At 45.9% G+C, this 14,324-nt stretch overlaps 1 protein-coding gene across 2 annotated transcripts in view; it reads right to left on the bottom strand.

Annotated features, from left to right (window-relative positions):
- LOC121880398 overlaps positions 1 to 13,438 on the bottom strand; it is a 28,534-nt gene extending 15,096 nt beyond the window's left edge. For both annotated transcript variants that reach the window (XM_042387587.1, XM_042387586.1), the window contains exon 1: positions 13,210 to 13,438. In XM_042387587.1, the coding sequence (XP_042243521.1) occupies positions 13,210 to 13,249 (40 nt within the window). In that variant the 5' untranslated portion in view covers positions 13,250 to 13,438. The remainder of the gene's footprint in view (positions 1 to 13,209) is intronic.
- Between the last annotated feature and the right edge of the window lie 886 nt (positions 13,439 to 14,324).

Consider the following 14,324-nt stretch of genomic DNA (forward strand, 5'->3'; position numbering starts at 1 on the left):
GCCCGTAACACCCAGAACGTGACACTGGCCAGCTGACGATAAGAATGAGTGGGTGGGTGTGGTGGATTGTGCAATAAACGTCATTAAGCTTCCTGTGTGACGCCCCCGTAACGCACTATGAATAAAATGGTAACGCTATATGAAATTTGAGCGACAGATCATGACGGTGTGCAATAAGCGTCACAAACCTTCCTTCAGTGACAACAGCTGACTCTAAGACTAAGGGAGGGAGTCGTGACGGCGTGTAACAGGCGTCACTAACCTTCATGTGTGACGCCCATAACAACCGACCAGCCCGTCACACTAAGATGACTAGTAACGCGGTATACGCCTCCTCCCCCCCCCCTACCGCGCGTCGCACCCTGTCCGTCACAAGGTTAGAGGTCACGAAATATATCACACACTTCTTGTTTTGTTTTGTTTTGGCGGGGGGTCCTTTTATAAATTCAAGACTGCGAAATTTACACTTAAAATCTCTCTCTCTCTCTCTCTCTCTCTCTCTCTGCTCATATTTCCCGCTTCCTTTATAACTTCATTTCCGGAGTTTGACTGTAGGTGTGGGCGGCGGAAGCGGGTCTACAAACAGGAAGAGGGAGGAAGCTAATGCAGAGGGAGGAGGAAGCGGGAGGAAGCTAATGCAGAGGGAGGAGGAAGCGGGAGGAAGCTAATGCAGAGGGAGGAGGAAGCGGGAGGAAGCTAATGCAGAGGGAGGAGGAAGCGGGAGGAAGCTAATGCGAGGAAGGAGAAGCTAATGCAGAGGGAGGGGGAAGCTAAGCGAGGGAGGAAGCTAATGCAGAGGAGGAGGAAGCGGGGAAGCTAATGCAGAGGAAGGGAAGCGGGAGGAAGGAAGCTAATGCAGAGGGAGGAGGAAGAGGGAGGAGGAAGAGTGAGGAAGCTAAACCATAGGGAGCAGGAGGAGGACGGAAGCTAGACCAAAGGTGTTCGAACAGTGTTGTGTAGTTTCGGTTCGGTGCTGCTTCGAAGAAAAAAAAGGATCGATATTAAACTCGGAGGGGGGGGGGGGGTCAGTATTGCTTCGAACGGGTTGATGATTCGGTTCGTTGTTCACACTGTTCCGAATACCATTAAAAAAGTTGGTTTGTTACATCATTTACTTCGATTTACCAAGATGCTATGGATGGTTCGGACACAGCTCGGAACACCCTAATGACTCATCACTGCTTTTGAACACCTTGATGAAACAAACCATTGCTTCACGTCACCACCACTCTGAACCCCATAATCAAGTCTCGCATCGGATTCATTACTATTTCAAACAACAAACAAGGATTCGGTTCCTCAACAGCTCGAGACCCAAATGAAGCACCAAGGAGTTCGGGTGTTTTGTGGGCCTGCATTATGACACCGTTACCTGCGAGGGGGGGGGGTAATTACTACGTTGCCGTGTACACCTGGTTCCTCTCACTAATTAGCTGTCATGCGCACAACTCACCTGCGCCCGTCACGCTGTCCTGGGCTACCAGACAACGTTGCAGAAAGTAATTACAATGGGCTTAATATATAACAAGTATTAACTTCTGAATATAATTAATATATAAATGTATTTGATTTCTAAGTACAATTAATCTATTAATAGAATAATTATTTTGCCACTTAAATACGTCATTGATTTGCAGGTAAATAAGTCATTAATTTTCGGGTAAATACGTCATTAATTTGCGGGTAAATACGTCATTAATTCCGTGTTTTTTCCGACTTTAATTTAGCGGTGAAGTATTTTCTTGCCACTGTGGTAATTCTTTCATTACTTCCTAAATAAATGTCTGTTTTACTTCATCCTCTCCCCTAAGTTAGGAGGGAGGGAGGGAGGGAGGGAGGGAGGGACAATGTGACTCTGTTGGAGGGAGGAAAGGAACGAGGGGGAGGGGGAAGGTCACCTGGCCGATCCACACCTGTAATCAACCTTCTTGTTGGTGCACGTAATGGAGCGCGTGTTGTCCCTGAGGTCAACACACGGTATAGAGTGCACGCCCATGCGCCTGTCCCTACACGCCCCCCCCCCACACACACACACAGTCCTTCAGACCCATCATGCAACAGACTCTGACGTCACACTCGTCTAATCGTCAACAATCAGCCTAAAAGTAACAATCATCCGTTATTGTAATTATTAACCTCAAATTACCTCTTTATTCATTAAGTAACAATTATCGTAATCACCATCATTGCGTCTGGATGATTCTATGTCTTGTTTTAACGGCAAATATAATTGAATATTTGCATGATGGGCGAACATAACTCCTGGAAACGCGATATTGCAATGACCGTTCCACCTTACCCTCCCCCCCTCCCTCCCATTTCACCCCTTTTCCCCTCCCTTCCTTCCTTTCCCCCTCCCTCCTTCCCTCCCCCCTTACCCCCTGCTCCATTTCTTGCTAATAAAAGGGAAAGACAGAAAAAAATGATCAAGCCAAAAAAATAATGTTGTTGGGTAATAACAGACACGACCTGACTCACTCCCTTCCCTGCCTTCCTACCTCCCTCCTTCCTTCCTACCTCCCTCCTTCCTTCCTACCTCCCTCTTTCCTTCCTACCTCCCTCTTTCCTTTCTACCCTATTTTATTCCTTCTTCAATCCTTTCTTCCTTGCCTTGCTTTCCCTGCCTGACTCTCCGGCTCCCTCCCTCCCTAACTCACACCTTCCCCCTCTCTCACTCCCTCCCTTCTCCCTTTCACTCCCTCCTTCTCTCCTTCCCCTCTCCTCCCTCCTTCCTCTTCCCTCCTCCCTCTTCCTCCTCTCCTCCCTCCTCTTCCTTCCCTCTCCTCCCTCCCTCTCACCTTCCCTCTCACTCCTCCTTCCTCCTCTCACCCCTCCTCCTTCCCTCTCTCCTCTCCCTCCTCCCTCCTTCTCTCCTTCTCTCTCCCTCCCCCCTTCCCCTCTCTCACTCCCTCCGTGAAAAAGTCCCACAACCAGTAATTTGTGACTATAGAAGGGTGTCCTTAGGGTGATGTATGACCTAGAACGAATATAAGAAAGTGTCGATGAAGAAAAAAACATGGGGGAGGGGGGGAGAGGGGGAGAGGGAGAGAGGGAGAGAAGGAGAGAGGGGGAGAGAGAGGGAGAGGGGGGAGAAAGAGAAGAGAGAAGGAGGAAGAAGGGGAGGAGATAGAAAGAAAGAAAGACAAACGGAGGAACCGGAGAGAAAATGAAGGGGAAGGAAGGAGGTGAATGGACCAAGAATATTAGAGAAATAACAAAGACAAAAAAAAAAAGACAAATTAAAGCGTCTTACCAATAATACAAAGAGCTAGAGAACAAAAACATTAATAGGGGGAATAGTAACTCGTAATCCCTGACACGCGAGCTAGGAGGAGGCCCTGTACCCCCCCCTCCCCAGACCCACATTACACGCACATAAAAACAATAATAAAAAATTCGACGTAAAATATCACACAGACTGCTAACAGGAGGAGAGTAGCAACAAGATTGAGCCTATAGGTATGTGTATCCAAGAGCCTTATGGATAGGATAAGGGGCAGTAGAAATGGGTTGGATAAGGGGGTAGAAATGGGTAGGATAAGGGGGGTAGAAATGGGTAGGATCAGGGGAGGGGTAGAAATGGGTAAGATAAGGGGGTAGAAATGGGTAGGAGAAGGGAGTACCCCTCTCCCTTACTTCCTCCTCTCCCCCCTCCAGACTCCCCTGAAGTCGAGCCAATAACAGTAGGTTAAGACCAGGTGATCATGAGAGGTACCTGGCAGGTGTCGGTATACTTAATGACGGACTCAGACATGACAGTAAAAATAAACACAACCATCAAAGACACAGTAACACAAATACTAGCAACACAAATACACCACACAAGGAACACAAATAAAGAAACACAACACGAACATCACATAACCAACACAGACAAACAAACACCTCATAGACACACACACACACACAGAGAAACAACACAAACAACAAACACTGGGTCCACAAAGGGTATGGCACAACACAAAACACACACACACACACATTACTATAATTCAGACAAACGAGGTTACGGAAGTGGTGGTATAACAAAGCTGGAAGTAATTATAGGGAAGGGGGGGGGAGGAGGGGAGGGGTGTTTGGTAACGTGAGGGAAGGGGGGGCAGTGGTGAAATTGAGGGTGGATAGGGGGGAAGGGGGTGGTACAGTGTCACCCCCTCCCCCCCCACTATCACCACTCAGGCATAGAGAGGGTATATAGTAAGTGATGGTGACTCTCTCTCTCTCTCTCTCTCTCCTTACGTTTTCAATATCCATCACGTTTTCAATATCCATCGTTCTATTTAACGTATATATATATATTGATGATAGTTTAACCAGTATATCTATCAATCTATCTATTTATCTATCTATTTATCTATCAGGTTTAACACTAGAGTAAGGAACATAAGAACAAGACAGGTAAACAGTTAGACACACACACACACACAAAGAACTTGATAAGAAACCTACTGAGAGGACCTGTTCTCTTGTCACTCTGTCTATCAACACCCCTGGCCGTCAGTACAACACCTCACCTGCACCTTGATACACCTGAGCCGCCGTATAACCCTGACCCTTAACTCTTCTGTCTTACTGCTGACACTATACTCTGTCTATCATACTCCTCATACTATACTCTCTGTCTATGTTACTATTGAAACTATAGACCACACATGAATTTTATATTTCATAAAAAAAAATTATTCTTTTTCGTGTTGTGTCTAAATATTTCATCACGGGTTAAAAACTCTCGTCAGAAGTCCGGGACTTTCTCTGAAAAACTTTGTCCACTCCGGCAACTTGATAAACGTAGGCTGATAGCCCCGAGCAGCGAGGAGGAGGAGGTGTGTTCTTCCGTAGCCCTCGTGTGTGTGTGTACCTCCGCTGCCTCAGGAACTAAACGCCCTGACTGCCCTCGGTGGCAACAAACTTTGCCCTATCCACTTCCTTCATTAATATCCGACCCTGATTTACAAGTCCCCCCCACCAACCACCCTCCCCTCACACACACACTATTAACACACCCTTAAGTAATACAACACTAAAACACACCTTAACTATAATATGACAAACATAGTCGATATTTAACCCGAAAACGAGAGAAAATTCACACTATAAACCCCTGGTGTTGTGGGCTGGGATCTCGGAAACTTAAGGACCGACCGGTGAGCCTCAGGCGACTTCTGGCGGATGAGAAACTTGTCTTAACCTTCCCCCGTGACTCCAGGTTTTTGTTGTTGTTGCACAGTTGTCCCAAGGATTAGCTGACTGAGTGCTTGAGTAACTGGTTGACTGACCGACTGGGCGGTTGAGTAACTGGCTGACTGACTGACTAGGCGGTTGAATGGCTTGTTGGTTGATTGGGGGGTTGAGTAACTGACTTGCTGACTGACTGTGTGGCTGAGTAACTGCCTGAGTCGTTGAGTAACTGGCTGGTTGGCTGACTGATTGAATAACTGGCTGAGTGGATGGTTTAATGATGAAGAGAAGAGGAGGGGAAAGAAATAAAGGAGTAACACACACACACACACACACACACACACAAGAGCTTTGTCTCTTAATTGGCGGCGGTGAGAAAACTTCGCGATCGCCAAATTGGTTATTAATCTACCGGGATCTGTGTAAACGTCAAAATTTATTGATCTTGGGAACAATACAGAGTTATACAAAAAAAATCACACATTTTACTTGTCTTCGCACATTCATGCCGAGGTCACTAGCGAAACACCTCACGTCATTTGGTGTTCTTGTACGCATCGTCGAATGGAATTTATTTTTGCGTAATCTGAGTTTGTTGATCTGATGGGAACTATTGACCTGACGTACGCCGAATTACGCATTACACCCCCCCCCCTCCCTTGTTTATCGGTTATTAATGTAAAGAAAATAACAAACTGAGTTACAATAGATTAATTTTATCTATAGAATGAACTGTTAACGGGACAAGACACAGGTATGCTTTATATGTTAACGACATCTGTTAACGGGTAAAAGAAACGGGAATCATTAATTACTTAACTGAGAACTGTAACTATTAACGGGAAAGGAATTATCTCCATTATCTGTTAACAGCCAAAGAAACAGGAATCCCTCTACTGTAACTGTTAACAGGAATCCTATATTGGTATACCCAAGACTGGAACTGTTAACTGGGCGAACCAACAGACAGTGAACGTGACAGGTACAATACCGAGGGTAGCTGAGAGACAGGAACTGGCAATTACCTGTTGATGAGGGAAGGGGTGGAGGAGGTGTGTGTGGGGGGGGGTCAGTACGACTACAGGTGATGGCCTCGGCGATGATTAGACACTAACAACTCCGCGCGATGCTATTCCCGTCTTAGCTGTGATGCTCAAACGACCTAATTAATGAACATCCGGCCTCGAGCACTGGTTTAAGTGATTTAATAATAATAATAATAATAATAAACAATAATGATACATAGATAAAATAAGACAATAAAACATACACACAAGAGAATAATATTAAGTTCAAAAGACAAGTGAATCACGTTACAGCAACTCAGGATTACATAATGTTTAGTAATGTGTCACGTGTACTAATTTTTCTCGGTGTGTGTGTGTGTGTGTGTGTGTGTGTGTGTGTGTGTGTGTGTGTTAATGTGTGTTAGTTTGCATGAGCTTGTTAATGCATATAAGGTTGTATATATGTAACCATCATTAAACCACATACTTTTGACGTAAATATCCATCCCACCAAATTTGTGTAAGTGTATCAGAATGTACACTCATACGCTCCAGATCCTCGGGTGTACAGGCCAGTGCGTGTCTCAAATGGGCCTGGGTGTACACTGCAACCTTCCGCTTATATTGCATGTTGCATTGCAATATATCACACTCGTTAAAGTTGCTTAATTCGGTAATACATATCTCTGGAGTGGGTTGTGGGAGAGAGAGAGAGAGAGAGAGAGAGAAAGAGAGAGAGCCTGATCGCTTAATACAATAGTCCTGACAGCAAATATATGCGTTAATAGTCAGCAACAGGAGCGCATGTCAACGAAAGTAACTAGTGTGTGTGTGTGTGTGTGTGTGTGTGTGTGTGTGTGTGTGTGTGTGTGTGCGTGTGTGTGTGTGCGTGTGGAGGGCTGGCAGGCAAGGGTATTTTAGATGTCTACACAGTGTGCTATTCAATTCACACTCACACACTTGGCCAAACAGGGAGTGATCCGGATGAAGCCTTGGCCAACACCGCCCACTTGCCTTAAAAGAGTTGTCACCCCAGTGGATCATATAGCTATAATACCTAAGCTGAATCACACATAAGTGGATCACACATAAGTGGATCGTGCATAAGTGGATCGTACATTGATTAGGTTCTATCATCTCATCCACCTATTTATTTGTATTCATTTTATTATTATTGTTATTATTATTATTACCATCCTCATTTTTTACTATTATTTTTATCATTTTTTTACCATTTATTATCATTGTCATAAAGAAAATCGTATTATTATATCGTTATGGGTGTGACAGAGTTAACACGTCTCTGTAAGTGAGCTGGTGGGAGGTGTAGGGAAGCCTGACCAGTGTACAGCTGACCTCCTTACTGAATCCTGGGTCTTGCTAACGACAGGTGGAGGGTGTGTCCTGGTGAGAGAGAGAGAGAGAGAGAGAGAGAGAGAGAGAGAGAGAGAGAGAGAGAGTCTATCTACCTATCCATCTATTCTATATGTTTATCAAATTAATCTCATTTTTCTATATGTCTATCTTTTCATGTTTATTTATCCATCAATATATTTATCTCTCTCTCTCTCTCTCTCTCTCTCTCTCTCTCTCTCTCTCTCTGTCATTGAAGGGTCATCCCTCGACACACGCACACAGGATGGGGAGTGACCTCTAGCATGAGACAGACAGGTACACACACCGTGACCTCTGACCTCTCACTTCCCCGGTAGCACCACACACCCTCCTCTTCTCCCCCACCCTTCCCACATCCTCTTCTTCCTCCTCCCTCCTCCTCCTCCCCCCATCCTTCTTTTTTTCCTCCTCCTCCCCCCACTGTCTTCTTTCCCTCTCCCTGCCCAGTCCCTCTCCTCCCCCCCCCCACCACTCGGCAGTAAACAAAAGAACTATCACGCCGCCAGAAGGAGAGTCGCTCGACCTCAAGAGCAAGCAACACCACCCTTGGAACACCCTTCCTTCCCTCCCTCCCTCCATTTCCTTCCTTCCTTCCTTTCCTCCCTTTCTCTCTTCCTTTCCTCTCCAGTTCCTATTCCCATTCCAGCTCTCTCATAACAAAGTCGCTCACTGGAATAACTCTCTCTCTCACACACACACACACACTCAATTCCCATTCCAATTCCCCACTTACAGATAAGAATGGAATCCAGATGGGAATATTCCAAGATGGGTTGGAGGGGGGAGGGGGAAGGAGGTGAGCAATATCGGGGTTCTTCAGGGAGTTCCGGGGCAGCATAGGGCACAAGGGGGCAAAAGCTCAGGCAATTGTCCGCCCCGGGTACAGGAATTGCCCCGCCCCTGACCCCGTTATTGTGAATCCCTAAGGAGGGGGACGGTGGTAGAGTGGTGGTGGATGGACGGTGGTAGAGTGGTGGTAGATGGACGGTGGTAGAGTGGTGGTGGATGGAGGGTGATGGAGTGGTGGTAGATGGAGGGTGATGGAGTGGTGGTAGAGGGAGGGTGATGGAGTGGTGGTAGATGGAGGGTGATGGAGTGGTGGTGGAGGGGTGATGGAGGTGGTAGATGGAGGGTGATGGAGGGTGGTGGAGGAGGGTGATGGGAGGGTAGAGGGAGGGTGATGGAGTGGTGGTGGAGGGAGGTGATGGAGTGGTAGATGGAGGGTGATGGAGGTGGTAGAGGGAGGGTGATGGAGTGGTGGTAGATGGAGGGTGATGGAGTGGTGGTGAGTGGGGGGTATACCTCACACTTTTACAGAGGGAGAGAGGGAGATTAACTCACTCTAAAGATGAGGGAGAGTGAGGAGAGAAGGGGAGTTATATACCTTATACTCTATAGGGAGAAGGGTGGTATACTATCAACACTCCAAAACAGGAATTATCATGTAATGTTGATGATGCGTAATACTCGCCTTCAAGGAATAAAGGAGGATGGGAAGAAGGAAAAGGAGGGTGGGAAGAAGAAGGGGAGGAGAAGAAGGTATAGTTCACCTTAAGAGGGTAGTTATATTGAGAGGAGGTAATATATATAGCATACACACCATAGAAGAGGCTGCTGTTGCTTAAAGCTGGAGGTGGTGTACCAAAGAGCAAGGGTCGTGCTGGTGAGAGAGAGCGTGGGACCAGGGTCGTCAACAGAGGATAGGAAGGAAGAAGGATAGGCCATTGGGTTAAGACGGAACTGAACACATTTACAGTACTTTCCCTCTCTATCCCTCCCTCCCTCTAGCCAAACCCTTCCTGCTTCCTTCCTACTGCAGCAGGAGGAACAAGCAAAGGCCCCTCCATACTTCCTGCTAACAACAACACAAAGAGGAAATAAACCCGTCTACATTCCTGGCATAGGAAAAGGTGGTGGCGTCCAGCCCCTTCCTGCTTCCCGTACCGTGACAAGAGAGAAAGGTAAACATCCTCCTATTGTTGAGAGAGAGAGAGAGAGAGAGAGAGAGAGAGAGAGAGAGAGAGAGAGAGAGAGAGAGACCATTAGTTTTCATCAACATTAAGGGCGAACACCTGACCTGAGTATGTCACCTGTACCTGGGAACGCCTCTCTCAACACAGGTGATAACACAGGGAAGGAATTCTTCAGAACTGAATCTTTTATGACTCTTAGCCAATGATGTATCCAGTCCACGAAAATATACCCAACCGAATTCTTCAGAACTTTTACCAATCATTTATCCAATCCATAAAAAAAATTCAACCTGAATCTTAAAAAACCCACAAATTAGTGTGTGAATCTTGCCTCTGCAATCTTAATCAGAAAAAAATAGATAAATTACATGTACCTGTTGGCATCTCTTAATAAGGATAAATCTCACATCATAAAAAAAAATATTGATAAAAACCTAACTACCAACGTGCTAGCCTCCGGTCTGAGGGTTGGCGACCACGGCCCACCAGCTCCACACACACACACACACACACACACACAACAGGCTGATACGACCTAAATTTCTCTCGGAATTATGTCTCTAGGGACCTCCACACCTGTTTAATCTCAGTTCCTCTATCCCAGTCCCTCTCTCTACCCTTCTCGCTTCCTCCTACCCTTCAATTTTCACCCATTAATAAATCTACTATGCTCAATTAGGTATATTAGTGGTCGAGGTGTAAAATTACTTCTAAATAATATAACGACAAAGGTGACAATTCAGCTTCAAGTCTCCCTGGTAGGAATGTGATCAATACTCCCTCCACGTTATGTTATTGGCTGGCTGCTGGACCTCCTGATTCCTGGAATTTGTGAGTGATGGATTCTCATTCCCAAAACCGATGTGATGACAGGATCTAAAATAACTGGCTGGCTATCCCTTAGAGAGTAACGACACATAGATGGATTTCTCAGAGACTCGTAAGATAAATATTTTCGTCGTCGTAAATAAAAAAAATAATTGGCTGGTATATCCCTTAAATTTACGATATAAAGATGATTTTTCTCTTGGTGGTAACTTGAAATATTTTGTTCGTGATACTTGTAAGAACTTCATCTGTCTGGTTGTCTTGGAATAACATACAATACAATGATGATTTTCCAGACAGATTGGTAGGTTCTTGTCTTCCTCCTCTTACTCGACCTTCCTAAGCTTAAGTAAAAGAGACTAGCCATTCCAATATGACTAAGACTAGACACACTATTATATGCCTTATGTCTTAATCTTGTCTAACTGGCTGGCTGGTTGCTGGGAGGCTTAACTGAGGTGATAATAACGAGAGACTTTCATCCCTGTAATGTTGTCAGCTCCCGTTATCACCGTTCATCTCTGGTATCAACGTCGATTCCTCCGTTTATTCGACACATTTACCTTCTCGTGGTGCGTGCGAATGACATATAAAATCGACTTTTATCTTGGTGAAATGGCGGGTTATAAAAAGGACATTTCTTATTCAGGTAAATTAATTATTAGAGTTGGCGTAAGACATGATGGAAGGAGATGGCTGGATTAGATATGAGTGTGTGTGTGTGTGTGTGTGTGGTGTGTGTGTGTGTGTGTGTGTGGTGTGTGTGTGTTAGCCAGATGGTGTGTATGATCCACGTGGTGTGTGTGTGTGACATGTGGCAAGCTCTTAGTCTTCCTTACCCATTGACCACCTTCAAACTTCCCCGCCAAAATCTTTCCTTCCTCAAGACAAAGCCAGTACAGTACCTCTCTCACCACACGTTATGGTTCACCAGTAAAGAGAGACGTCACAGTACACATATATATAGCGACCTGGCTCACGTAAGCTACCCAAATTGCCCGCCAGACTCAAGCAACCGGGTGAGTTCTGTAACTTCTTTTGTCCTTAGAGAGAAGAGTTCGATTACCTGAGGATTAGTCCCCAGCTTAAGTTTAACCACCGTAACGCTAACCTAATCAAACCTACAGTAGTCCCCAAGTAGCGTTAGGGTATTTAGCCATCAGGTGAAATAAGCTGGGGGTTCTAATCTTCAGGTGATTCGAAGAGTTATATCAACGTTAAGAGTGGAGGTGTGGGGGGACCCGCAACCTGTGTACATGAAGACCCCGTCAACAGCAGCAACAACAGCGTCGGTGTGGCGGCCCGTGTCCCATCTGCCGTTAATAACAGCTGTACGTGAGCAGCATGCTGTGTAGGTGCTGTAGGCTGCCGCTACCCTGCTGTTGCTGCTGCATGCCTGCCCGACCCTCCACGCCCACACACCAGCTGGGCGACGCTAAATCTGCGCCCGCCGTTTTTTTGCCCGACCGCTCACGTTGTGACGGAGGTGGTGGCGTGGCGCTCTATTGGCGGTGGTGGACGTGGCGTTGTGGTGGACGTGGTTTTGACGTGGCGCTGTGGTGATGGTGGTAGCAGTAGCGGTGTATGTTGATGGTAAACAATGCCAGTAATGATGATAGTGGTGACAATAATGATGACAACAACAACAATAACAACACCTGGCCAATGAAAATATTACCGATCACGAAAACAAAAAACAAACTATTCTAAAACACTACAGCCTGCCGCCACTCCTGTACAATATCTCGGCCACACACACACTACATCTCATCTACATCACAGTATATGTAGATTTATACAATATCTGGAGACGAGAAATCCGAACACATAAATTCAGTGTGTGTGTGTGTGTTTTAATACTTTATCAACCAACCTACCTGTATCAGCCTACCTCCCTATATCAACCAACCTATACTTACCTCTCTATATCAACCTACTTACCTATATCATCCAAGACCTACCTATATCAACCCCGCCACCTTTTTATATAAACCAACCCTACCTCCCTATATCAACCTACCCATCTATAGTATATCAACCAACATACCTATATCAATCTGCCCACCTGTATCAACCAACATACCTATATCAATCTGCCCACCTGTATATCAACCAACATACCTATATCAATCTGCCCACCTGTATCAACCAACATACCTATATCAATCTGCCCACCTGTATCAACCAACTTACCTATATCAATCTGCCCACCTGTATCAACCAACTTACCTATATCAATCAATCCACCTTTCCACCTATATCAACCAACTCACCTGTATCAATCAACCTACACATTTATATCAACCAACCCACCTACAGTAGATCAACCCACTCACCTATATCAACCAACCCACCTACAGTAGATCAACCCACTCACCTATATCAACCAACCTACCTCACTACGGTATATATGGTCATATAGTCATAATACTCTACTACGGTATATAATGAGTAAATATTGTTCAGTCACTGTGGGGGGAGGGGGGGGGGCACCCTTGTGTTGTACTGAGATACCCCACAGGTGGCCACCCTTGTTACTAGGTAGCTGCTGGCCAGGTGGTCCTCCCAGCCAGGTGACAGGACGTAGTGTAGGTATGTAGGGAACTAATGATTTTTACAAGTACAGGTAGGTAGGTAGAAGTGGTTAGATGTTTAGTTAAATTGCCATACAAGCTCACACTAGTAAACACAAACAGTACAGACAACGGTAAACAATAAGTCGATTTAACCACAGAAAGTCCAAGGTGTTTTCAATGTAATTTCCTCTGAGATGTCGAGAACATTTTTTAAAATTGTATATATAAAAAAATATACATATTATTACTTACCATAAGTTGCCGAAAATAGTAGTAACAACAAAGTCACCATTTTTGGTTTATTTTCTCCACCGTCTGTGTTTATACAGTGTCAGTACACACGGTGGGCACCACACACTCTCTCCCACTGATCAACATTCACAGCCTTTCGCCTTCTCACAAAATTCAAAACAATCCACAGAAACACGCACAAGTCAAGTGGTTCCAGGAGGCCCGCGCGGCGTAACCTTCTCTCGCGAGCACCAACAGTCTACTGAATTTTTCAATGGGAACCTGGAATGAATGGACCTCGTGTACTGAACTGGGGGAAGCGGAGTCAGTGGAGTGTCTCGGGCCCACCCACCCGCTGAGACCACCGACTCCCTTTCCCCCGCTGCCCTACCTGACCAGCATGCGCGCTTCTCTTAACTGGTTATAACCTGTGATCTTTCAGCTGGATAAATGTTCGTCTACCTCCCAGATTATCAAAAATTTTCTCCGAGAGCTATTAAGAAGCATCCACAGTGGGCTTTCTATTTGCGCAACAAAGCTTTCTCTCTGTGTGTTCTTGGAAGCGTCTACCAATCAGCTGACGATCAGGGATGAGGAGGGAGAGAGGGGACTAACTCAGGTATGCTAAGTGTAAACAAACTCATCTGATGACGCCCGCCCTTACCAGAAGTCCTTAAGTCAATCATTACACTCACGTAGCACTAAAGTGTCTCTCTCTCTCTGCACTCCTATACACTTTTTCATGCTACCTCCGCTACTCTGGGGGGTCACTCACCCTCGAGTGTGTGTAGAGTGTGTGAGAATATAAATATCCATGTACTGGGTACGGAAGGAGGGGGGGGTAGTGATGGTAGTGTGGAGACGTGAGAGGTTGTGGGTGTGGAGACGTGAGGAGGTCGGCCGGTACAGTGGGTGTGGAACGTGAGGTCAGCCGTGTTACAGTGGGTGTGGAGACGTGAGGAGGCCCACGTGTTACAGTGGGTGTGGAGACGTGGTCAGCCGTGTTACAGTGGGTGTGGAGACGTGAGAGTCGGCCGTGTTACAGTGGGTGTGGAGACGTGAGAGTCAGCCGTGTTACAGTGGGTGGAGACGTGGGTATGGGTGTGGACGTGTGCGTGCAGAAGAGGCGTGTGTGG

The sequence above is a fragment of the Homarus americanus genome, unplaced genomic scaffold (genome assembly GCF_018991925.1).
Source record: "Homarus americanus isolate GMGI-L3 unplaced genomic scaffold, GMGI_Hamer_2.0 scaffold50165, whole genome shotgun sequence".
Taxonomy (NCBI): domain Eukaryota; kingdom Metazoa; phylum Arthropoda; class Malacostraca; order Decapoda; family Nephropidae; genus Homarus; species Homarus americanus.